The following is a 25,852-nucleotide window of genomic DNA, read 5'->3' as shown; positions in this document are numbered from 1 at the left end:
GTAGAGGATACAAATCTCCTGAAATCTTATTTTCTTCTTTTATAAGCTCTAGCTCCTCTTTCTACCATTTGCAAAATATCGGGAGACATAGGATGTTTTATTCAAGGGTTGCTACAAAGTAATATGGTTGGTTTTAAAATAAATCAGAATCATACAGCTTTATCAGTGGTGTCCACTTCAAAAGGGTCATCTAGGTAGGACATGCACTAATCTTAATGGGGCCATCAAATCAAAGCATTTTTAAAAATTCCTCTTTGGGAAGTGTGTCCAGTTTTCATCCTTGAAAGGTAGATTTGATTTTGTAGAGAATAAAGTTGAGTCTGGTGTAAAAATAAGGTCAAGCCTGGTAGGTAACGGTATTTTTTGTTTGCAGTATTAACATGAATGTTTTATTGTATAGTTTGAAATCTGGGTCCAAAGGCAACTACTAATGAACAGTTAAAAAAAACAAACCCTTTGAGCATGTGGCCTTGGAGGAATTACCCTACTGCTTCCAGAGATTACTGCTTTGAAGCACAACACTCTTTTTGTGTGAGCTTTGGACTAATAATGTATATACTTCAGCTTTATTTCACCTTAGAAAAGCCAAGAATCAATTGAGCTCTTGTCCTCTATAGTTAAAGTGACTTTTTGGCACTAACACTGGTGGTAGGGACCCCATTTACTCTTTCAGGCCACTGGGAAATTATTTACTACTTCAGCAAATGAATAGGACTCTGAGATACACTGGAAAGAGCATCAGAGACCTAGAGTCTGAATATGTGGATTCAAGTGTGGTTCCCCTATGATTAGCTGTGTGACCGTGAGCTGTTTAACCCTGTCCACTCGTATGCCACTCACCTGCAGCACCAGAGAAAGAAGAGCTACTCTGCTCTTGCCCACGATTTTCAGAGGATTAAGTGAGACACTCTGTGTGCCAAGCTGAAGTCCTCTCCAAATGTACTGTGCTGGACTGGTGCCCGACCGGCACGGACTATGTCTCAAAGGTGATGGGTCTGCCCCACATTTTTGGAGATTTATTATTTGTAGGTTATTTTGCCATTTCTCCTTTTATCTTTCACATCTTTTGTATATTGTTCTTATTAGCCCTTCCACCAAAGGAATTAGAGTAGAGCTAAGAAGCAAATCAGTCTACTAATTAACTCTGTAGTAACTCCCCAAAAGTTCTGAGTGAAAGAAGACTATTCAGACATCCATGCCAGTAATTTCTAAAAGAGTCCGGGAGGTTCACTGCTAACAGAGACGAAGGCCAGGGCTACACAGATGGACCGTATTGCATCATTTCAGAGCTTCCACACTTCTGGATACTCACATGCCTATCTCCTTGCCCTGGAATTTTTAGAGCATGATTAGAATAATCATCAGCACATTTCTCTTCCTTTTTTTCTTTTTCTCTTTCTTTTTTTACTATTGTCAAGATAGACTTATGGCCCCAAAAGTTCAGTCCAGATCAAACAGAGAAAGCTTGAGGTCAGATCCCCGTAGGAAAAGCCTCCATTCCTACTTTGAAAGGCTGCACTTAGCTTCTCAGCCTCCAGATTGTGATGAAATTAGTAACAATTCAAAGTTCAGGGAAGCCTATTGACAGTTCTTTTAAGAGCTTGTGTGAGGAGTTATTACTGCAAGGTAAGGTATTGGGAGTATTTCAAGATTCAAAAAGATACAGTGATTGCAATTAGGAGCAATTTTAAAAACTGACCTTTTAATTTAATTCTCTTTTAGAAAATGGGATATAGTTGGTTTCCCTATAACTCTTCTTTCTTGCCTCAGGGATAGTTTAATCTAGGAAATTGTAGATTTGACCTTTTTCAAAGTTTCTTCCCTAACTCTGAGCAGTTGGATCTCTTCCAATTCTGTGATTTATTGAATTTATTTATATGCTACCTCGTTCTAAAGAAAAATCAGGCTATTCCCCAACTCAAGTGCTGTTCTTTCTTTTCAAAAACATTGAGTGATCAAGTAACGTGCCTTCTCCTCAATGTGACTGGTGGCTGTCCAGCTCTCAGTGAACTTCAGTCTTTAAATGGGGTTCTTTAAGCCCACCTTTTCTTGGTCATAGGTAGGCCGAGTGACCAGACCCGGAATTAGCAGGTGATTTTCCACCTGATGTGTCCATGAGGGCAGCTGCCCACTTCTGAGGGTTGGCACTGCCCACTCTGAGGCCAAAACATGTCAGGTAAAATAGACTGTACTTTGGGCCATCTTATGAACTATTCTCCCACCCAATGGCTCTTCTCAGAGGGTGTCAGCCTTGGTAGTGAGGGTCCTCTGGAACTAGAAGACCTTCAGCAGGCCCCTAGCCTAGGATGACTTGTGTCCTGAGCTCCCTGTTACCTCCACAGCAGCTGCTACTTTCAACTTGGGAGGTTCCACACCTCAGGGCCTTATAGTTTGAATATATGAGGGGATGGCTGAGCCAACATTAGCACAACTTTATATGGTAAAGGAAAAGGCTTAATTTCCTCTTTGTGAAAACGAATGTCATTTCCTACTGAGCTCTGTTTAAACTAAAATGGAATTCCCCTTCTACTCCTTCTCTTTTTCTTTTTTCAAGGTGGGGCAGAGAAAGAAAACACAAGGAAGTACACGTGTGGCTGGGGCAAGGGCGGCTTTGCCCTGTGAAGGAAGCTGTGGACACTTGGTGGGTAGGACATTAAGGGTGGGGGTGGGATGGTAGCTGGCATTACAGTTCTTTCTCATTGGGATCCGAAGCTACAGACTGGATGTGACTTATACTGCAAAGCCCAGGAGCCAGAAGAAATTAAGAGACGATTGGAGTAAACTTATCTGTATATTTCATAATCTAAGGTGCAAGAACATTCCACTGTGCTAGCACATTCCACCATGCCAACACGCTCTGACTGACCAGAGGGTTGTTGCAGATCTGTGAGCGAAAGCTCGCTTGAATTTTGGGCCTCTCTAAGACTGGGATTTCTCAGTGTACCATTAATCTATTCTACGTTTGCAGGTGGTTACTTTGGCCTAGCATTGTGCCGAGAACTTTACAGCTATCACCTCCTTTCATTCGCTTTCTGAGCTGAGTGGAATTATTCCCACTTTGTGGACGAGAAAATTAAGGCTCAGAGAGATTACAGACTTGATTCAGGTTTTATAATCTGGTAAATGGGTAAGCTAACATTTGAAACCAGGCTTCTTCCATTCCAGGGTCTGCATTTTTAATCGTTGGTATACTGGTTACTTCCTGGGCCATTTTATCAGCTTGGCCAACTCCTACTCTTTCTTCATGACAACTTTGAGAAGATTTTCTGACACCTGCAAGTAAATTACAGGGTTGCTGCACGTGTTAGCTCTTTGTATCTGCTTCTTTCCAACATTCTGGGTGAGCTTCCCCAGGAAGATTCTAATCATATTCATCTTGCGTCTCTACTACAGTCTCTAGCCCATCATGGGTACGTAACTCATTCATTTAATATCAAACAAATAAATGTAACACTGGCCCCCCAAAAGATAACTGGCAGTCTTTGAGCTCAGCCACTGTGTTAAGAAAGTTCCCACAGCAGCAGGCTCCTCCCCTATCCATCATGGGGCCCCTGCTCCAGGTCTCACCTGAGCATCTATTCCTATGACTCTATCGCTATGGTCCAACCACTGCAACATGTGCTTTTGAGTTCCCAGGGACGATGGAGCTAGGGAGAGTCACATTAGGGATAACTGTCTGGATAGAGTGCAGACTCTCAGAAGGCCATGCTTCTGGCCAGACCTGGTCAGATGACTCGAGGAAGGAGGCTTCCCTGGAGGTCATCTCTTGACCTGCTTTGACCCAGTCCTGTGCCCTGTGCGGTCCTGGAATGAACTGTGGCATAATTTTAAGGTGCATTCCTCCCCACATCTGCGTCTCTGGCCACAGACATGCCCACCCTCTTAGTCACACACCTGTCAGTCCTTCTCGGTCGCAGGAAGTCTTCCACACTCAGGAGCTCTCCTGTCCAAACGACCCCTCCCTCGTGTGACCCGAATGTGCCCTCCTGTCTTCCTGGGCTTAGCAATATTCCCAGGACTTCTAAGGTTCCTCTAGGGACTCTTCTTATTGAGGCATTTTCTTTTTCCCTCACTTTAAACATTAAAGAAATGTTACACCTGACCTCTTTGGCAAGACACTTGCCAGTCATATCCAAAATGGCAATATTAGGTTGTGATGGGGTGAACCTGAACAACCTCTGAAAGAAAACACTTCCCTAGCCTCTTTTAGGTTTTTGTTTATTTATTTATAATTTTTTTTAACAGTAGGATGTATTTTATTTTTAAAATCTATAAACTAGTTAGTGGACAATATTGTAATAATCTGGCTTATTAAATTTCAAAGTTTAGCATTTAGATAAAATTTTACTTCACAGATTCACTCTTTTAGAATGATGGGAAATATGTACAACTTAGACTGCATATTCAGACAAATGTCCTTTTTCCTTCCTCAAAATAAAACCTCTAAAAAGTGTAGTATAGAAGTCATAGCTATGAAAGCACTGCATAACTCTGCAGCCTACGGCTGATGTCCTGCTTAGCAGCGAGAGTAATGAGAATATCCTACACTTAATTTAATGGAGCATAAGAAACTTTTTGAGGAAGAACCTAGCTCTCCTCAAAGAAAAAGAACTTTTCGGCCCATTTAGTTAATGAATTCCTTTCCAAAATTGCTTTTAAAAAGCTTACCTGGGAAAGCTATTCAGAATGTGCCTACTACAAATATGTCTAATCTTATTCTGCATGAGGTCAGAGGATATGGGTGAGAAATATATATGTATATTTCCAAAATAGTAACTTATCTGTTATGGTAAAGCTAAATACACCTTCCCAAATCCACTGTTTTTATGTAAATGCTTCCAACAGATGACTTACGTAAATAATTTTGAGTTAAGTTTATAGTATTTTTACGGATCTAATGAAGAGAGCTGTCATTATATTCTCCTGTTCTTAAACTCAGGGAATTGGTATCTGCTCTTGACATGCTGAATTCACTGGGTCATAATGAAGTGTGAGTCAGGGAGTGTTCTGAATACTTTATAAATGATTAGCTACATTTGTTATTATCTTAGAAACCAAACTGAATGCTATCAAACATTGTATGAACTGTCGCAGTAGCCACAGGAGGTTTCGAGATGGCCTGAAAAATCAGATCCTAAAATTTTTGGTAGCATATAGTGGACTTGAGATACCTTCTTTAAGGATATACCAAAAAATAATGGAAATTCACTCCTTAAATTAAACCAAACTATATGTCATTACAGGAAGAAATATTTTATGAAGTAAACTTTGTTTTTCTGAAGATCAGTAAATTAATGGTCCAAAGATTACTTTCCAGGAGGCTAAGAAATCCTTGTAAATTGGTCTAATGATTCACATTTCTTTACAAGGGCTTTAATTACATATAGAGGAGAAGAAAATAATATATATGGTTATTCAGATGAGTTTCAGAGCCAATGAACTAATATAGAGAAAAAATTGCTTAAAAATAGTTGTATTTATACTCCACAATTTACTCAAATACTGGCTTTCTTATAAACTTTTTACAGGACATTTTTTTAAACAAATTCTTCACATTGTGTCTGTGACCGTTACTTATGGAATTTCAGGGAAATAGTTCTGTGTATTTTTACAGCTTAATTTGTACTGAAGGGAAGGCAGATGGTCACATGCAGTCCGTGTGGGATTCAAACATGACATTTAGTGAGTTTTCTGACGTGGGCCATCCCTTTGATGCTGAAGGTAATGCATTTGTAGAAAGATGTGATTTTAGATTTGGATTACTGCTCTCTGCATCTTCCAGTTTTTTCTGTGTTATCTTCCTAATTAATGTGGAATCTTGTGACTCTGGGATCAGATGCCAAAATGTTTCTTTGAAGCTTAGAAAAGTCTGGTTTTACTTGTGGATCTCCCCTTAATTCTGTCTCAGCATATTCATTACTTACACAATAGTCAACTCAAATAAATCCTTGGTCTCAATAGGTGCACATGATAAGCGCAACTGTTACATCTACTGCATCTGCAACTGGAATGAGCCTTGGATTAGGTACCTCGGCCTGAAATACAAACATATGCCTTCCTGCGGGCAAAGGGGTCGCTAAATGAGTCTAAAACAATAGTATTCTTCACATTCTGCAGAGCACACACAGGTAATTTTTCATCCCAAGTCTTCAGACAGGTCCTCAATGCACTCGAAGGTGACCTCGAACTGGAATGGGTTGTAGAAAGGAGAAGGGTTTTATAGCACCACTATCTTGATCCTTTGCCATATTGTGAAAAAAATGCAAACAATGGGAATCGGTACTTGCTGTGGTACGATAAAGCCCAGCGCAGGGCTGCTGGGGAGAGCGCAGGCCCTGCCCGAGCGCAGGCCTGAGGTTTTGCAGTGGCCTTACTCTCTTAAAATGTTGCTACTGCTCTGAGACAGGCGTGGGCAGGGGACTGATGGTAGGGAGTTTGCAGGGGTGACAAAAAGCAAGTGTCTTGCTCCTGTCTGTAGATGGCTCCGGAACCACACTGTCCTTGGAAAGTCCACAGTCAGCTTATTTAGAATGCACGTGTAAGTACAATACTCTGACCAAGTTCCTGGGTCTCTGTGCATCTGATCTGTGCTGAGAAGGACCTTTGACAACCCTCTGGACTGTTTTTCCATATTCTTGTTCTTTTCTTTCCCCTTCCTGGTCCAGAGAATAATGGAGAATAGAAGCAAGAGGCCATTTTAGACAGTGTGGTGGCTCCTTTAGTCCAGATCACCCAGAGGAAAGGAACAGTTTGCTCAAGGGAGGTTTTTTCTCTTTAAAAAGCACAGGTCTGTGCAAGTGCTGGAGGAGGGAAGGGGCGACCGGTGAGAAAAGGGGTTTGAAGGTTAGAGCTCTGTTGTGCTCAAATCTCTTTATTAGGCCAGGAGAAGCCTCCTCCATCTTCACCACAATAGTCTCACATTGCGACTCCCTCCTCCAAACAACAATGGTGGTGGTAACACACAACATCAACAACAACAACAACGACAGCCATGGACACTTTCTTGTTACTATGTGCCAGGGACTTTCCTATGAACTTTGGCTATTTCAATTCATGTAATTCTTAGGTCACTATCGTGTGACAGTTATCTGCTTCTAAAAAGTTCTCCTCCCAATTAATCTAAATTATTGAGCTTCAACCCGCCCTCACCAATAACTGCAAGAAGACCTAAACCATCACCCAGCCCCGAGTTAGGCCTAATTCCTCGATGGCCAACAGAAAGCAGGCAGAGAATGTACCAGAATGGCAGATTTCACCCACACGCAGTCGCAGCTATCACGAGGGCCCAGGGTGATGGGAGAGCCACGCGGGTAACAGCATGGACCGGGGAGCCTGCCCTATGCCCCAGTTCTTCTAATTACCAACCATGTGGTTCTGGGCCTTTAGTGCTTCTGTGCCTCAGTTTCCTCATTTGTAAAGTGGATGTAACAAATATGCTACAGGAATGTTTCTAAGACAACCTAAGTTTGTCTCAGGAAATTAGTTTTCTCCCCACTGCCCATCCCCCCAAATCTCTAAGTCATTGAAGTATTGCTTAGTCATTTCTTCACACAAGGTGGCAGATGTAAACTTTATCAAAATGAGTCAAATATTATTACAACCAGAGTCTTTTACCTCATGTTTATATTCTAACCTAAGAGCAAGTTAGTGGGTGGACTTGGTCAATGAGCAGACCTGGGATTCAAATTTTGGGGCAGGATCCCCTATATCTATGCTTTTCCACTTCCTGTAATCAGGGGGCCTAGTTGAGGGACTGGCTTCACTTTATGAGCATTTTACTTACATAGGTAACATATAGGTAAAAACAGACACAGAAACAGAAATCTCTGTACTTGCCCCAGCAAGTGCTTGTTTCCTCTCCCTGCTTTTCTCTCTTGTGGGGGAACATCAGCTGTACTTTAAGGACACGGGTAGCTCGGGTTTGTAATTAATGCAACCGGGGCACACAAGCCAGCACAGTCCCTGGTTATCACGGTTTTAAAGTGTCTTCACTTCACTTACAATTACAGTCTTTGCCAACACAAATGAAGCTTCTTTCCCACCTGGAATTTATTATAACTACCTATTTAGGTCGCCTGGTCCCAGCTCTTTTTTGACACCTGTAATGTGTGAACTGGACTGGCTTTCTAAGAATAGCAAAGGGGACGTCTCATCTGTTTTCCCTCAGCAGTTGGACAAGCCCATGACCACACAGTGGCCCCAGGTCTATGTCAGGGAGCGTTCCTCTTGTTCAGTTCTCCTGAAGGTGCTGCCCAGACCCAAGGGAGCCTGTAGGGAAGGAGAATTCCTTCTGAAACACAGGTCGCACCTCCGTCTGAATGCCATTAACAGACTCTCCTCAAAGACTGTTCCAGGCTCAGTCTTGGCTTAACGACAGTTCCCAGGGGACATCTGTAGTATTGTGCCAAGAACAGTAATGGAAACATTAGGAAAAGCAATCCTGGTCATAAAAGTCATAGAAGCCATCATGACTACAGGTAGGCAGAGCTGGTTGGGTATCTCCATTCTGGAGGTTAGCAAATAAAGCAGTTTTTAAAACATCTGCTCACCCAGTTAGCAGGCAGAGACAGGACTCAGCCACGGAGGCTGGATCCCCCAGCCTATGCTTGTCCACTTTCTGTGATGAGAAGGACTGGCATGGGGACTGGCTTAGTGAACACATTAATGGAAGAGCCTTGGGCAAGTCACTTTATACCTCCTGGACTCCATGGCCTCATTTGGGTCCCTATCTCTACTTGTCAATGAGGATTCATTCAGTCATTTACAGAGCTGATGTTTACTGGGCACTGAACTTGATGAAACGCTGCTTCCTTGTGGAGTGCTTTTACACAGTAGGGTATTTGAAATGCTTTGTCCATCAAGACTGCAATACAAAGGTCCCACTTAAGTTCTGAGCACCTCTTCCCCACAAAACTCTGAAGCCAGGAAAGAACCTTGAATCCAGAGGAGATTTGAGCCAACCTGGGTATTAGAAATGAGTGAGGATCTCAAGCTCAATTTTTGCTTTCAGCAAGATCATGATCAATGGACTAATGTAATTTTATCGTTGAAAGAAAATTCTAAGAAATTTCATTGATTCTAACCTAGATGGTAAAATGGAAGTCTACAGAAATTAAGAGATTGGGTTGAGATCAGAGTTCATTAGTAACAGAGTTAGTTGTGTAACTAAACACAGATCTTTTGATACCTGCTTTGCCCCCTTTTAATTTCTGAACCCCTTGGTTTCATCCCAAGTAAAAGCCGCAAAGCGCTGGTAGCTGAGGCAGTAAATGAAGACAAGATGCCAGCCTCAACTCTAGGGCGATGTTTCCAAAATTCAGTCATCTCCATACCACTCTCTTGTTTTCTGCATGTCCACACCACTTATACTATTATTTTCTTAGTGCCTGTCTTTAAATCAAGTCATTGTTTTTCTTTTGATACTTACAACATATAGCCTCACCCTAAGCAATAATAGCTACGGAATCATAAATTTGACATGTTGTTTTATCCTTTTCTAAAATTCACATGAAAACAAAACCAGTTTTTATTAGAATAAGCAAGGCTCATCATTTTGCATACTACTCATGTAGGGACTTACGCCGTGCTTCGGAGAATGCTGCCCCCGGGAGAGCCATCTTCACCGAGGGCCAGGGGTGGGGCAGGAGAAGCTGGGCTGGGGCTAAAGCAGCTGCCCCAGAGCTGGAAGAGGCCAGGAAGAGTGGAGGGGAGGGGTTGGGACCAGTCAATCCCTGCCACTCGTCCAGGAAATGCGGCAGCGGCATGCGTACTGCTTCTTGGTGGAGGCCAAAACTGGAGAAAATGTGGCACAGGAGGGAGAGCTGTCCTGACTCAGCCTTTCCCAGGAGTAGCAGTGCAGACATGGACAAAGACTTTGCTTCTACGCCCATGATGTTAAGAGTCTGTCCCTCAATGCTCTGTGTCAGTTTCCTCTCTTTTCATACTTCTCCTGTAGGCCAGATGTGCAGTGCCTGGCATTATAAGCCTATCATAACTATTTAAAAATTCCTTTCTATCATGAATATGTCAGCCTGCGGTGAATTCTAACTTCTTTTGGACTAAGAGAAACACACCCTGACATGGGTGGGAAGGCCAACTCTGTAACCAGCCCCATTCCGGATCTCCTGGGGATGGGGAGGAGGGCAGGGCTGGAGAGATTTCTGGAGCATAACTGACAAAAAGAACAGAGAATCTCCGCTATTGTTTGTCCCGGACGCCGAGAACTCCCCTGCTCTTCTGAAAAATCGTATCTGTGGCACGAGTGGGTTGGCTGTGTCAAGTTAGATCATGTAAACTCCTTGGCTGGAGAACAGATATTTCTATTCAGGAGTCAAGTCAGAAAGAGGGAAAGAGATCCCTGCATCTCTCTGCTATCTGAGTATCCTTAATGCAATTCATATTGCAGTTGTAAATAAAAATGCCCCGGGGGCACTTTCAGTTCGGAACAACCAGCTGTGTGGCAGTGGGCAGGGGAGCTGTGTGTAGGCCAAGAAGCCAGCCTGTTGTACCCTCTGGCTTTCCACACTAAGGGCCAGACCGAGGATCTCAACTCTGAAGTCACCTCTTTGTGACTAATGTGTTGAGGCAAATAATGTGTCGCAGGAAACAAGCCGCTGTGTTGCCTAGGAGCTGCCATTCATCTTCATGAACACTGAAACAGGTTTTGGTTTTGGCTGTTATGTCCTCCTCTACCTCCTTCGTACTGCAATGGGGACGATGAGGCATGACCATGGATCGAACGAAGCTGCGGGGAAAAGTTGGCATGTGCCCTTTGTGAGACTCATCCAGTCTGCAGGTGGAGGCTCAGATCTCTTTGGGATTCACCAGCCTTAGCAAATAAGGTAGGCCTTCCACACTGGTATTTCCTTGGTTCGGAGGACATAGGCGAGAAGGAAGGGAGGTACTTCTCAGAGCCTGAGACAGAGTCTTAATGCTCTTGGCTTCCTGGTGTGCAATTTATCATTTTAATTATGGAACACACGTGTGGAGCAGGGCCACAGCTTCAGTTCACCTGCCCTAACACCTTGGCCAAGGGCAGTGCCATCAGTATAATTACTGCAGCCCGAGGACTTAGGGATCTTAACGGAGCCATTAGCGCATTTAGCTTTGCCTGCGTGTCATTAATCACTAAGGCCAGGCAGGAAGCTGGTTTTGGATATTACATTTTACTAAGTTTTAATTTTTTTCCAGACTCAGGGCTCCATGGTTTTAGAGTTAAAAATTCTGTAAAGAAAATAATTTCTGAACTTTGATGCCAGTTAAGGGAAGAGGGCAACCTCTAGCTCTCCCTGGCATTCTTAGGGGTAAGTGGGGCCCAAGCCAGGTCCTGTAGCTCAGCCTTTGTACCCTCTCTCCCTCCCTCCCTCAAGATTTCTTTCTCCCAGCTGGAAATCTCTAGTTGTTTGTACTCTTTAACCCTTGCTTTGGATTTCCCAAGTTTTGTGAAAGCATTACTATCGCAAATGTGAACTTAGTTACTTTTCTCTTTCACACTGTTTGGATTATCCTTTTCTGTATTGTATTCTTGGTGGGTGCTTAAATGGATCTTTATTACCTAATACTTACCGTAATAACCCTTTTGGGAGTTTTAAAGTGTTTTTACAACCATTATATATATTTTTTTTAAGTTAAGAAAATCAAAGTCTAGAAGAGTCAACTGTTGTTGGTATCCACACTGAGAATTAGAGACCCAATGGTAATAATAATAACAGCTAAGATTTATTTAGTGCTAACTACACGAGACACTTTATATACTTGTCTCATTTAATCCTAATAAGAATCTTATAAGGCAAGCACAGAACTATTATTACCCTCATTTTATAGATGAGGAAAATGTGACACCCAGTGATGAATAAAATGGCCCAAGACTCCCATCCAGCAAATGGCATCAGTGTGATCTGAACCAGGGAGTCTGATGCCCGTTTTGTACTATTAGTAACATTCTTGCTTTCCTAGAGCCTGGCTTTGAAATGAACCCGTAATTTCTCCAAACAGAAACATGGCAAATTGTTTTTGATGGCCCACTTCCATGGACTTACTGAGATCATATAATTTTAACTTAAATTCACCTTCATTTTTGAGCCCATGGTCCACCCCTGAAGGCGAATCTAATGATAAAAGCAAGGTACTGTTAAATAAAATTTTGTCTCTTATTGGCCAATATTTTTCTTTTCTGGGACCTGAGAAACAAGGCATGCTGAGGAAAGTATCAGTGTAGTAGCCATTATGTGTTCTCTGACTATAGTGCTCCTGACCAGGGCAAGATTTTTTAGATTCTTTTCTGATAAAGGTGATGGTTTGGTGCTGACCCATTCTCACTTTCCTGTTATTATTATTCGGAACTAAAAAGACATGCCGTTTAGTCAGAAGATCACAGTAAGGATTCAGTCTGGATATGGAATCAGACATAATCCAATTGGTTTTCTCAATGAGCCAACAAGGCATAGATTCATTAATGATATCAGCTGTGCTTGTAAGCTAGCTTACTCGCGCTCTCTCAGTGAAGCACTCCAGAATCATTTAGCCATGTGTGACTGATGAAAGTATTTGAGGCAGCAAAAAGAAATTGTTCCACAGAGACAGGAACTCTTCAAATGAAGGTGACACTGAAACAATTAAATGACATTGTATTTATGTTGTAAATATGTTGTAGGGAGTTGCAATCTAGTAGACAACATAAATGGTAACTAGCTGATTTTATTACCTTGACACATGTTTTCAAAAGGTTATTTTTTGTAACTGTTTCAAAACCAGGTTAAGATTTATGTAGTAAAAGTAAATCAAAGGAGAAATAAAAATAGTGGAGAAAAGAATTTGGAATAATTTTTAACTAAAATAAAATCTGACAGTTGGAACTTCCTATGGGAGCTGGCATTAGCAAGCTTTGAGTTTTAGTATAAGTTTAAAGAACTGAGTACTAAAGAAAAAAATATGTGATTGAGAGCTTATAACAATTTATAACTTGTCAGTCCTTAAGTCCATGGAGACCGAAGCTGGAGCCATCATGGTGGGAAAGGAGAGGCGGGTGGGGGTGGGGCGCAGGGGGTGCCGGGGGTGAGAGGAGGCAGGGGTAGCCGGCAGAAGCTCCAGCCTGCGGGCTGGAGGATTTAATCCTGAAAGCAGTGGGATGCCCCAGAGGGGCAGGGATGATGGTGGTAGTCAGACTATGTGTGACCCAGTCAGGTTCGTCTTTAATTGTCATTCTGGCTCTGAGGTGTGAGACGGGCGCAGGTGAGGAAATGAAGGGGCAGTTAGGGAACTATCCTGGTGGAACTATGGGATCACGGAGCTTCGGCATTGGGGTAAAAGTAACAAGAAGCAAATGAATTGAGGGCTACTAAGAATCAAAATCAACAGTGATCAGTGATGGCGGGGGCACAGGGAGTGAAGGACAGAGAGCTGAAAAGATAGTGGTGCCCTTTACGACAAGAGGCCGGACTTGGGCATGTAAAATGACAAAGTACTTGTAAAGCTGAGCCTAACATAGATATAATACTTTAAAGGATTATTGCTTCTTGATATATTCTGGACATTCCAAAAAACTCTGATCAGTACATGTTTACTAACATTCTCTTGCATGATCTTCTCACCTGTGATTTTTTTAAAAATTAAATAATCATTTTCACCTTTAACATATTTATAATGTCATCTAAATATCATGGCCATTAACTTACTATAATACACATTTATTACTCCTAATGTTTTTTACTTTTAATGTTTACCCCTAAACAAGGAGCAGAAAAGAGACACCTATTCGTCAAATAAATATGCCAACTTTTAAAGTTATTTTCACCATTTCTAGGAGTTAAAACTTTTTTCAAATATATATTCGCTTTAAGAGTTAGCCTGGAATAAGGAGATGCCCCGTGGAGCTGAAAGTCCCTTGCAGGGAAGGACGCGGAGATGTCTAGATGTCTGTGCCTGCTTAGTTGCCTTTTATTTAAGGGTGTTTATTAGAACAGTTCATACTGAATAAATACTGGGGTTCAGGTTAGCGATTTAAAGTTCAAAGGTCTTTACAAATTTTCACAATTATGTATCCTTTTTGTAACGGAAAGCACAGAATAGCATTAAGACCAGAGGACAGTTAAATTTTACAGACTAAAGAGAATATCCATTTTGCAACAAGTGGAATGAATATAATTTTAAAGTTTGCAAGTGCAAGAACTGATGGCGCTTTGAGTATAACTTGGTATGCAACCTCAGTCAATCCCTGAAGCCCTCGCTGAGCACCTAATTGTGCACAGCACAATTTAGTTTAGTTCAGGGAGTCCAGAAACACTCCGTAGTTAGAGTTGCCACCCTGGAAGAGCTCTGATTTAATAATGTAAGATGACCCAAATTTAACACATCACAGCTTTCTCTCTTCCTTTAAAACGAAAACAGAAACTGAAATACAAAAATCAAAACTCATGTTTCTGGGCAGATACTACTGCCCACTTCTCTCACAGGGCAGCCCCATCCCCGAGACCCAGCGGGGAGCACAGGGCATGTGACAACATCCTGTGCCACTCATTTTTGCGGAAGTCCTGGAGGCCATTGGCCCTCCCCCAAATTTTCATTTCTACAAATTCAGGTAGGATGGGTGTAGTGGAAGGAGCACCTGAGTCAAGGACAGTCAGAAGAACTGAATATGAATTCTGGCCCAGTCACTCAGGTGAGAGTTTGAGTAAATCACTTACTCTCTCTGAGCCCATTTTGTCGCTTGTGGAGCAGATAGCCGCAAGCCCCCCTCAGCCACCAGCTCCATCCTTGGAACATGAATATACTCAGTAAACCTCATGTGAATATGAATCTCATTTCTTTTGCACAGGACAATTGTAATAAACAATTTGCATGGGATAATAAACCAAAAGGCCCTGAGAGACTGCCTCTCTGGCACCTAGTTTGCAGCTAAGAGCTCTTAAAGTCAGAGTAGTTAGGTGACAGGGTCTATCAGTGACAGTGGAAAGCCAGAAACCAAGCATAAATTGGTCTACCTGTTTCCAGGCCTGAACTTCCTGAAGCTTACTGCACATACCATATTTTGCCATGTATAATACACACCCACATTTTTTGCCCAAACATTCAGCAAAAAAAAATCTTTCATTTTAATTTTTTAATTCTATTTATTTATATGTAGAAGCAAACCCTATTATTGTATTCCAGGGTATTATTTTGCATATGGATATTGTTATTGTTTTCTAGAGTTATGCTTTTAACACATGAATGTAAATAAAAGAATTAAAAACATCTATATAGCTATGGAATCAGCTCTATCCATGTATAGTTCACACCCTTATTTTTCCCTCAAAACTTTGGGCAAAAAAATGCACATAACACATGGCAAAATATGTATTTCTGCCAGGTGAATTCTCTTAAAATATAACTCTTAGTGTCCCCTTCCTCTGATCAAAAGTCTTTGGTGACTATCAATGGCTCAGTAAGTGAAATAAGTCCTCTCATCCCACTCTTCAGGGGTCCTCTAACACTTGTCCTGAAATCTTCCTTCCTGCTTTTTCTGCAGTGTTCCCCTCCAGGCAGCCTGGGATCCACCAGACTAGGTTGCTTGCCATGCTGGGTACATGCTAAATTGTAAACTCCATGAGGAAGTGACTGTTTTATTCATGGCCGAATCCCCAGTACTTAGCCAGGTGCCTGACCCATTGTAAAAGCTCAATAAAAGTTTGCTGAAGATGGTGGGCATTCTTCATTATGATAACTATAACAGCAACAATAAAAAGAACAATAGCAAAATGGTAATAATAATGATGACAGTACATCATAGTAAAATAACCACCATAGGGGTCAACCGAGCTACTAGGCTGCAAATTTATTATCTCAACTAAATCTGACAGTAACCCTGTCATGTGGATTCTGTCCTTTTCCCATCTTACTGGTGGGAAGGCCGAGACTCAGAGAGATTAAATAGCTTCCCTGGAATCGGTTGGTTGACTATCATCTCTTTATTCAACAATTGTTACTGAGGCTGTGTTCTAGGGGTCGGATGGAACGTTCATCTTCCCCTTTGTGCGAGGTTCTCGCTCACACCGAGCTGACAGTTTAGTAGCAGAAAAGAGACACCTGCTCACCAAATAAATAAGATAATGTCAGGAAGTGGTAAGTGATCTAAAGGGAAATAACGCAAGGCAAAGGGATCAGCAGCGATGGGGTCGCCGTTTCCGACAGATGTGGGAGGAAAGGCTCCCTTTCCATGAGTCGAGGCTCTGGCTAGCTGTTACCTCGGACAGGAAGTGAGCCCTTGAAGACCTGGGGGGAGAGTGTTTTAGACACAGGAATCGGTCAGTACAAAGCCCCCGAGGCAGGAGTGTCCTTGGTCTGTTAGGAAACAGTAACACTGTCAGTGCGTTTGCAGGTGACAGCGAAAGGAGGCGAGAGCAGGGATGCTGTGTAGGTTCAGATGGCACTGAGCACTGCAGCCGTGACAGACGGTGGCTGTGCTCTGACTCGGGGAGGCAACTGGAGCACTAGAGCTGAGGAGTGTGACAGGTCTGTCCTGAGTGTGAAAAGGATCTCTCTGGCAAGAGTGGGGTGAGTAGTGAGATCAGCTGCTGAAATATTAAAGTCACACGTGTGAGAGATGACAGAAGCGTGAGAGGAGACCGGGTTCTGGTGGACTGGATGTGGAATATGTGAAAAGGGAATCTAGGATTAGCCCAAGGTTTTTGGCCAGAGGACTCAAGACGAGGAAGGGCTGAGGGAGGAGCCGGCTGAGGGTTGAGGAAGCCAGTAATTCATCTTAGACGCACTGAGTGTGCGCTACCCAGGAGCCACCCACGTGGGGAATATAACTTAGTTGTCAGAGGGGTATACATGTCTTAGTTCAGTGAAACAAAACAGGGATAGAATTTTTACATGTCAGGGTTATCAGCATATGCATGGCATTTTAAGTCATGAGACAAGATGAGATCATCTCAGGAATGAGTGTGGAGAGGAGAGAGAGCGCAAGAGGTCAGGGAGAGAGGAGAGCAGCACTGGCCCTGGGGTGCTCCAGCGCATTAAGGCGAGGGGCGAAACACGGCGACAGAGGCTAACGAGGAGCGGTCAGCCAGGTGGGTGAGGAACCGAGAGACAATGTGTCCTGGAGGTCAGGCGGAGACAGTGTTTTAAAGATAAGGGCAGGGACCAGATGTGTCAAATGCTGCTGATAGGTCAGGTCAAGTCAGGCTTAAGAATTAACCTCAGACTTGGCAAAGTGAAGGGCATTGGATACCTTGACAAGAGTAGTTTTGGTGCTTACAACTGCTGAGCGCATTCTGAAGCCAGGCGAGTGCAGCACTAACTACCATGCCACTGGTTCCCCACCTTTGCACACAGGGGTCCCAACTGCCTCCTTAAGCCCACATTTCCTTAATCTCTTACACCTCAGCACCGTCATGGAGTCTTCCCTATTTCCTCTAGTCAAATTTAACTCCATTAACCTTGTTTTAGAATTACTCATTTGGTGACTGAATTGATGAGTTCTTGGATTAATAGAAACAGGCTATGTGAACCCACACAGAGTAAGACGAGATGTTAAACCACCGTGTGATATTATTACTGTCACTGTTAAGGCTGCACAAAATCTCTAAACAAAAACATCCCCAAAAAGTAACCTGTGAGCACAGTCAAGGGTGCTGCATGGTGTGCAGGGCTGAGCGAGAAGCAGAGCGGCAGTGCTGGGTGCTGAAAGAAGACTTGATTGTGGTTTTAAGGGTCTGGGCTCTGGGCCTAGCTCTGCCACTGAGCGACGTGACCTTGGGTGAGGCACTCCAAACTTCTGGGACATAATTTCTTCACCTTCGAAATGAACAGACTGTATCACATCTGTGCAAAGATCTGTCCATCCACCTCAGCTCATTTCATTCATATTAAGTGACTCAGGCCCTTTTTTCCTACTTAAACTATGAAATCTCATAAGACAGGTCTTACACTTCTTCTACTTCTTTGCGTCAAGCACAGAAGCCTGGAAGATGCATACTAAATATTTTTTTCTTTTAAAAAGTTTTAGTAAAGGTCTTCATAGAGCAACATTCAGATTCCAGATCCAGCTGCCAACGAGACCCTGTTCTGCTGTGGGTACTGGCTGGGGCATGGCAGGCGGCTCTGGCTTCCCACCCTTGTGTTCCAAGACGGGGGCGGTGGGCGGTGTCCCATCTTTGGGTTCCACAATGTTCACGGGGTCAGGCAGGGGCTTCTTGAGTCCCCAGGAAGCATGATATTCACTCTGATGCCCAGCACCCCCTGCCTGAGCAGCACACGGTGCATGGCAGTGTCAACATGGTAGTTCACAGGGTCCTCACTGTGGATCATCAGACCGTCAACAAACTTCAAGGGTTGAGCCCTCTGTCCTTGAAGTTTCCCAGACACCATGACCTCACAGCCTTTGGCCCCGCTCCCCATGGTGCCCCGCAGCACGCCATAGCAGGCCCTCCGCACAGCAAGCCCTCCTAGGAGTTTGTAGCGCAGAGGCTGTGCCGGGGCAATGGCACACAGAACTCTTGCGGCCACCGTTCAGCACAAAGCTCTACAATGCCTGCAGGGGAGCCAAACCCCTTCTGAACCACAGCAGTCAATTCCTGTATCCATCAGCCCTTCTCAGCAAGACCATTCTGTGTCCTGGTGGCCAAAATAATAATTTCTGTCCTGGTTGGTAGATCTCGGACCTCAGCTCTAGAGTAGCCATCCTCAGCCAGTTCTTGAGTGAGAAATGTGTTCAATTCAGCTTTAAAGATGCCATCAGCAACAAACTTCCTCTTCTTGGGAATTTGCACAGTCATCTTTATAGTAAATATTTTTTGATTTAATAGATCATAAGGGATAAATCCTGTTTGTCCTATGAAATGGAGTCTGGCCCGTGCTCAGCAATCTCCCTCTAACCTGCCACGCTTATCTTTTCTCCAGTCACTTGATCATTCTTTCGTTCATTTACTCTGGAGTTCCTGCTGGCTACACTATCCCTTAGAACTATAAAGGGTCATGATGCAGGTCATGATGCATCTCTGATGCTAATTTTGTGCCCCTTGACCCTGTTGGCTTAGAGTTGAGGAAATCAAGACACGTGGTCTAAAACACAAGCCAGAATAGTGGAACAGAAATGTTTTGGATACTTTAGACCACGAAACTACAGCACTTGTGAAAAGTACTAAAACCAATTAGATTATGGAGGTTCTTGTACGCCAAGCTCAGAATTTGTGGGTCTACCCTGTCTGAAGCATTGTGGAGTGGGCAGAGAGCGGCAAAAGGGAGATCAGTTAGAAAATGGAAGCTACAGTGTGTGCAGGTGGTGGTGAGGGCCTGAACCAGGAAAGAGAAGAGATGGGCCACTGTGTACAAGCTTGAAATTTGATAGTGCCTTTGTTAGGGACAGTCCTTTGGACACTGAGCCAAGTGAACAGGCACTCTGCTGCAGGTCCCTAGACTAGGCTAGAAATGTTACCTGCCTGCTGGGAGCATGGAAAGTATCAGGCAGAGGTGGGGGTGTGGGGGTTGGGGCAGGGACAGAGGCAGAGGCAGAGGGTACACATCGAAGTGCCGTGCGGTAAGTGCTGGATAGAGGAATAAACAGGGTGGGACACGGTGGGAGCTGCACAGAGGAGTCCACGTGTGAATCTGGTGTGCCACATTTCTTCCCTTTGCCTCTCCAGACCCATTCCCTGCTCTTTTCCATGATGTTCTCTGACCAGGCTTCTAGGAGTCTGACCTGTATGGACCACAATAATGTGACTGCATCACCTTCTGGCTGCATATCACTGGGAAGGGGTAGAGTGCGGGCAGAGTGCTGGTTCCCTTCACTCTCAGGAGGTTAACCTTGCATGTGTTGTGTCTTCCAACCAAGAGGCACTGCCCCTCTCAGGGTGGTCCATTCTACAGGACCCTCTGCTCTGGGTTCTGGCCACTCCCCTCTCCTCCCAGGCCTGACTCATAACAGCTCTGCCATTATGATCTGCTGTACCCCAGTCAAACCTTTGTAATATATTCCTTTATCCTGTTTGAGTTCACCTTCCTTTCTTGGAACTTTCATTCATAAACTGGATCTTTGAAGTAAGAATTTGCAATGCTTTGGGGCTTTATCCCTAGTAAACTGTGAGCTCTTCCATGAGGAATCAGGTCTTGTTAATCTTAGTTTCATCTCTCTCCCCTCCATGGTCTAACTGAATTTCTATCCAGAGTGATTGTTTAGTGTTTGTTAAAAGATATTTAATTTCTCCTCACAGCCATTCCCTTGACCCCAGGCAGACATGCTGTGGCTCTGTTCCCCCGACGTCCCCTCTCTGACCCCCAGACAGGGCTACTCAGGGAAGGGGCTGCAGCTCCATGTTCCCCTTCACCTTCTGGCTGTTCCCACCTCCCTGTTTCTTGATCAAGATTCCAAACGTTCCCACTAAATCCTTGTCCTGCTCAGTGCCCTAATGGTTACAGTCTCCACGCCAATACTAGACTCATGTGACCTCAGAAAAGACCCTAACTCTCTGCCAAAATTTCCAAGATTGTAAAATCAAGATAAAAATAATACTACTTCAGCAACTAGGGTTTGCTGGGAAAATAAAAACAAATGTGACGTCCCGTACGATTTATTGTCTTTCCCATGAACTATATCAATGACTACAGTAATAAACAAGTTCTCTATACCTCCATCCTTCTTTTTTGGCTGGTTCCCATAAACACTTTGATAGTACACTGAGCAAAATTATAATAACAACTGACATCTCCTGAGCACTTACACCCTGTCAGGAACTGTTCTAAGCACTTTATATATCATTTCATTTAACCTCCACAAGAACCATATGCCACAGAGCCTATCTTACTCCCCTTTTATAGGTGAGGACAAATAAGGGCACATAGACATGAAGTAACTTGCCCAAGGTCAGGATCCAGAACTGAAACTAGGAAGCCTAACCAAAAGCCATGCTATTAATCCTTTCACTTACATATGTAGAGACAAATCATTCCCCGTGACATATGTAAAGACAAATCAAAAGTTGGCAATTGGCCACAATTAATGAGATATCATGTGGAAATTACTATGTGGCCACAAATAAAGTTTGCACTCTTGTGAAAATTCTTGTGAATTATACATCAGCTCAGATGCTACACTCAAAAATCCAAAGTAGATCGACTGTGTTTGGTTAACGGGACCGCTTTCTTAATATCCCCATGTAGTCAAGAATGCTAGTGGTGTTCTAGGCGGGGACTCACCTGAACTTAGTGCATGCTCCACTTCCCGCATGATCACCCTGGGGGAGGCGGTGGTGGTCTCCATATCTACCAGAATGCAGGTCACTTTGGCTGGCACGGTTGTCTGGGGCGTTGTCTCCATGGGCACCAGCTCCGAGGTGGCATGTGAAGCAGGGGTGTGGCTAGAGCTGTGCTCCTGTGTTGGGAACTCTGGGCCAGTTGAGGCTCCCGTGGGCGTGGTGCTAGGCTCAGTGGGGCTCTGGCTGGTGCTGTCAGAGAGGGAGGAAGCCTCTGGTGGAGAGGTTGAGAGGGTTGGAGGTGATGAGGCTGGAGCCTGAGGGGAGGTGAGTGCAGGAGACTCAGCAGGGGACTGAGCCCCTGTAGCTGGCGCACTTGCCTCTGGAGTGCTCGAGCTGTGTTCCGTGGGTGTGGGTGTTAAGTGGGCACCACCGCTTGTTGATAAGGGATCTGTGTTGGTGCCGTTCCAAGTCAAGGTGGTCTCCCGTTCTCTGGGCTCTTCGGAAACATTCTTGGGGGGTAGAGATGTCTGCACTGGTGGCACTGTAACAGGGAGTGACGAGTGGCTGGGCGTTCCACTGGTAGGAGAGGCAGAAGGGCTTTGTGGAGAGCTCGTCCAGAAGGCCGTTGATGAGACGATATTTTCAGGCAAAGAAACAGGCAAGGGGGCTGATGTAGGCAGGCTCTGTACCCTCAGTCCTGTGGAAGAGCCAGTACAAAAGTGGTTAATGTGTGAAAATCAGAGAGGAAAGGCTATTTATTTCCACAGGTCTTACTCATTTTGCCTGGTGCCTCCTCAATTGTGAAGGTGACTCTTGAATAGGTTTCTTCCCACTAATTGCTCTCCCCTTCCTTTGTGGCTATCTGTAGAAACCAGCCTGGAGGCTCAGTAAGAGCAATTAGTGGATCAGTCAAAGCAAGTCCAGCCAACCCATGGAAGGAGCTGATCTTGTCTCCTGCTTGCTTAAAATCATGCCCTTAAAAAATGAGACTCTCTGGGGGTCTGACTCTGTGGGAGTTTGTCTGGACTGCTGAGGGCTCTGTTCCACACACCTGCAGGGATACCTGGCGAGTGTGCTGGTTGGAGAAGGCATGGTTGGTGAGTGGAAAGCTGGAGGAGCTTACTGGCCAGCTGTTTCCTGTCCAAGGAGCTGCATGATGGGCTGTTTCCTGCCCCAGGCTTGTGAAACATATGTTTACACACAGGGATGCAAGGGCTATGGAGTTGCTGGTTGGGGTGAATAAAGGTGTGAGCACATTTTCCCTACAGAGAAGGAAAGGTAGGAGGTTCCAGAATAAAAGCTGAGAGGAGGAGCTGAGATTTGGATATATTTTCTGAAACTGGAACCCAGTTCTTCCAAATTTTAGCCTGGGGTCTTTAGGATCATATCATTTTGCAAAATGTCCTTCATATTTTGTAAAATTTAAAATTAATTTTTTCTTCCTTCTCTCTATTTACCCATGCAGTTTAATTCATTCATTCATTCATTCAAGTATTTAATAAATGGCTTGTATGTGCTAGCACTCTGCTAGATACTGGGTGTATGGTTTCACTTTTTTATGTAGAACATCGTTGAATCGCCTCCCCATGTCCCTTACCATCCATCCCCCAATAAGATTTTCTCCTGGTCATTTCCATGGCAGTTGATGGCACCCCTCTCATGCGTTGCTCAGTTAAAAACTGATGCATCACCCTTCACATTCCACGTCAAGTCCATTGGCAAGTCATGATGACTCTACTTTGAAATATATCACAATCCAACCACTTTCCATCACCTGCCCCATTATCAACATCACCTGAGCCACCAGCCACTCGCCTTGACAATTGCCATAGTCTCTTAATTGGTCTTCTGGTTTCCAGGTTTCCTCCCTTTCAGTCTACTTTTCACCTAGCAGCCAGTATGATCTTTCAAATTGGTAAATAAGATCATGTTCTTTAACGGATCAAAATCTTTCAAACACACTTTGTTGCAGTTTGAACAAAATCCCAAAGTAATCCTCTATGTTGTCCCATGTTAAAATATACTTAACATGACATTTATCATTTTAATGATTTTTAAGTGTTCTCAGTTCAGTAGCATAAGTATATTCACGTTACTGTTCAGCCATCACTCATCCATCTCCAGAACCTCTTCACATTCCCAAACAAACTCTGTACCCATTAAATAAAAACTCTCCGTTCTTTCTTCTCCACAGTCCCTAAAAACCACTTTTCTACTTTCTATGACTTCGACTGCTCTAAGTACCCCATGTGAGTAGAAATCATACAGTATTTATCCTTAGTGACTAACTTCACTTAGGGTAATGTCTTCAAGGTTCATCCATATTATGGCATGTGTCAGAATTTCCTTCCTTTTTAAAGTTAAATAATATTCCATTGCTTGTATAGACGACATTTTGTTTATCCATTCATTCACTGATAGACTTAGAGGGTTTGTTTCACCTTTGGGCTATTATGAATAATGCTGTTACGGACATGAGTGTACAAATACCTGTTTGAGGCCCTGCTATCAATTGTTTTGGGTAGACATACACACAGAAGTATAAGTGGTGGATTGTATAGTAATTCTATGTTTAGTTCTTTTGTGTGTGGTTTTTTTTAGGAACTGCCATATTCTTTGCTCCCTTTTATTTTTCATAAGACAGTTTGTTCCTGAAATTAAAAAGTATTTATTTACTTATTTATTATCCCTTTCTTCTACCAGAGTGTAAGCTCCATAGGGTGCAGGGACCTGGTCTTATTCACTACTGTTTTCCCCAAGCCTAGGGAAGTACCTAGACCATAGGAAGTACTCAATAAGTACTTGTGGAAGGAAAAAAGGAAGGAAGGAAGGAAGGAAAGAATGAAGAAATGAAGGAAGGAAGGAGAAGAGAGGTAGGAAAAATTAATTAAGAACTTCATTAAAAAAACACTCCAGAGTCTCTCTAGTCTCTTCTGCATACTCCTCAATATGGTCACATCCATCAGAGTTGCCTCAGGGATGACTGCCTACCTGGTATTATAGGAGGTCAGGAACCTTGCTCAAAAAGTCAACCTCACTCTGTGTTGTTCTACCATGACATATTCCTAAGTCTGCTGTCTTATTAGGTCTTCAACTATTTAACCCTCCATACCCTGAGGAGATTTCCTTGGGGATAGAATATAGGACATAGCCAATCATGATCAATATTCATAAGGAATAAAACATGGGCTAGATTCCAGCACAGAGGAAGGGAGAAAAGATGTGTAAGGGACATTCAGGCACTTGGGATAAAACTGCTTCCTTCTTCATTCTGCCACACAATAGATTCAGTAGCTGATGGAAAGTTCTGCCCAGAATCTATCCTGAAAACATAGCTTGCTCATTATTTAACTAAATTTAACATTTGGATTATTATCAAAATAATTGGTTTTCTTTTATTTAAAAGAAGTTGGTCAAGACCATAAACTACAAGGGGGTCATTCCCCAGTAAACTTAAGGGTGGTCCTTTCAAATTTGACCACATAATAGTCCACTTTGCTATGGTGGACTTTGGCAGCTGTGCAGTGTCAACAATCTCAGGATGAATATACAGCAAGAGATTTTTGAAATATGGGCAAAACAGCAATGGAACAAATGTTATTAAAATAATAAGGTCACATATATCTTTATTTGTGACCTTTAGAGCTTACTGACTCTGCATCCCAGGAGCTCCCATGGGTCATTAAAAATTCTGAGGCCAGAAAAACAAAAATGACAATGTTTACCATTGTTCATAGTATATATATTAGATGCGCAGATGGAGGGAGAGGGCCTCAGTTTAAGATCTGAGTCAGAGTCTTTGGAAGCCTAGGGTAAATGAGGAATGAGTCATAATCAAAGGAGTATTCACTGGTTCATATTCATTCATTCATTCATTCATTCAAGCTTCTATTGAATGTCCATGGCCTTCCCCACAGAAAGTTCACTATCTAGCAGGACAGAAAGGACACCATATTTTTGTTACATGGCTTGATAAATACCTTATGGAAGTCAAAGCAAGTTGCAGTGAAAGACCCGAAGCGAGAGGAATACATTCAGTATGGGCACCATGGAATGTAAACACATACAAGTGTCATTTTCAAATGCCATTTAGAAAAATCACAGAAGAGAAGATATTTAAGTTGGTTCTGAAAGGACGAGGACACACAATATGCCACTTAATGTATATGATGTTCAGAGTGACACTTGCATTCTTATTTCCAGCGGAGCTAAAAGTTGTATCATGGAGAGTATTATAGTGCTAAAATGACATGCTTCAGGAATTGATTTTGCTGCAGAGAATACTCATTTTCTTGTTTAATTCTGACTAATGTACTTTTTATAACTCCTACCCTTCCTACTCCAAAGACAACTGAAGGTGGTCATTCATTTCCCATGGCTGCCTTCTGAGTACTTATTTAAAGTATTTTACAGTCTCGTTTAGACAATTCCTACTCCTAACCAAAACAACCATGTTGAAATCATGTAACAGTACTGATTATCTTCACTTGAACAATTAACATCAAACCTTAATATTTAATTAACCATTAAAACCATGAAAACCTCTAGTTTCCCTTATTTGATAGCATATGCATATTGCTCTGACTGCATGAGTGTGGTCTTCTTTCAGCATGAAAATACCCAAGGCTCAGGCACCATGGCTCTCCTGGAGAATGCCTGCTGTCCTAGCTTGCTCC

The 25,852-nt window shown here is 43.2% G+C and overlaps 1 protein-coding gene and 2 pseudogenes across 1 annotated transcript in view; all 3 read right to left on the bottom strand.

Moving 5' to 3' along the window:
- The window catches only part of PARM1 (prostate androgen-regulated mucin-like protein 1), a 100,630-nt gene that overhangs the window by 15,808 nt on the left and 58,970 nt on the right, over positions 1-25,852 (bottom strand). Inside the window, exon 2 of the mRNA XM_054591580.1 lies at positions 21,178-21,873. Within this exon, the coding sequence (XP_054447555.1) occupies positions 21,178-21,873 (696 nt within the window). The remainder of the gene's footprint in view (positions 1-21,177; positions 21,874-25,852) is intronic.
- On the bottom strand, positions 5,508-9,764 carry LOC129087319 (histone chaperone ASF1-like; annotated as a pseudogene).
- On the bottom strand, positions 17,868-18,758 carry LOC129085276 (40S ribosomal protein S3-like; annotated as a pseudogene).

The sequence above is a fragment of the Pteronotus mesoamericanus genome, unplaced genomic scaffold (genome assembly GCF_021234165.1).
Source record: "Pteronotus mesoamericanus isolate MK-2021 breed Mesoamerican mustached bat unplaced genomic scaffold, CSHL_Meso_final contig_130, whole genome shotgun sequence".
Taxonomy (NCBI): Eukaryota; Metazoa; Chordata; class Mammalia; order Chiroptera; family Mormoopidae; genus Pteronotus; species Pteronotus mesoamericanus.
The sequence above is the reverse complement of the archived record's forward strand: the minus strand, read 5'-3'. Positions and strand labels throughout refer to the sequence as shown.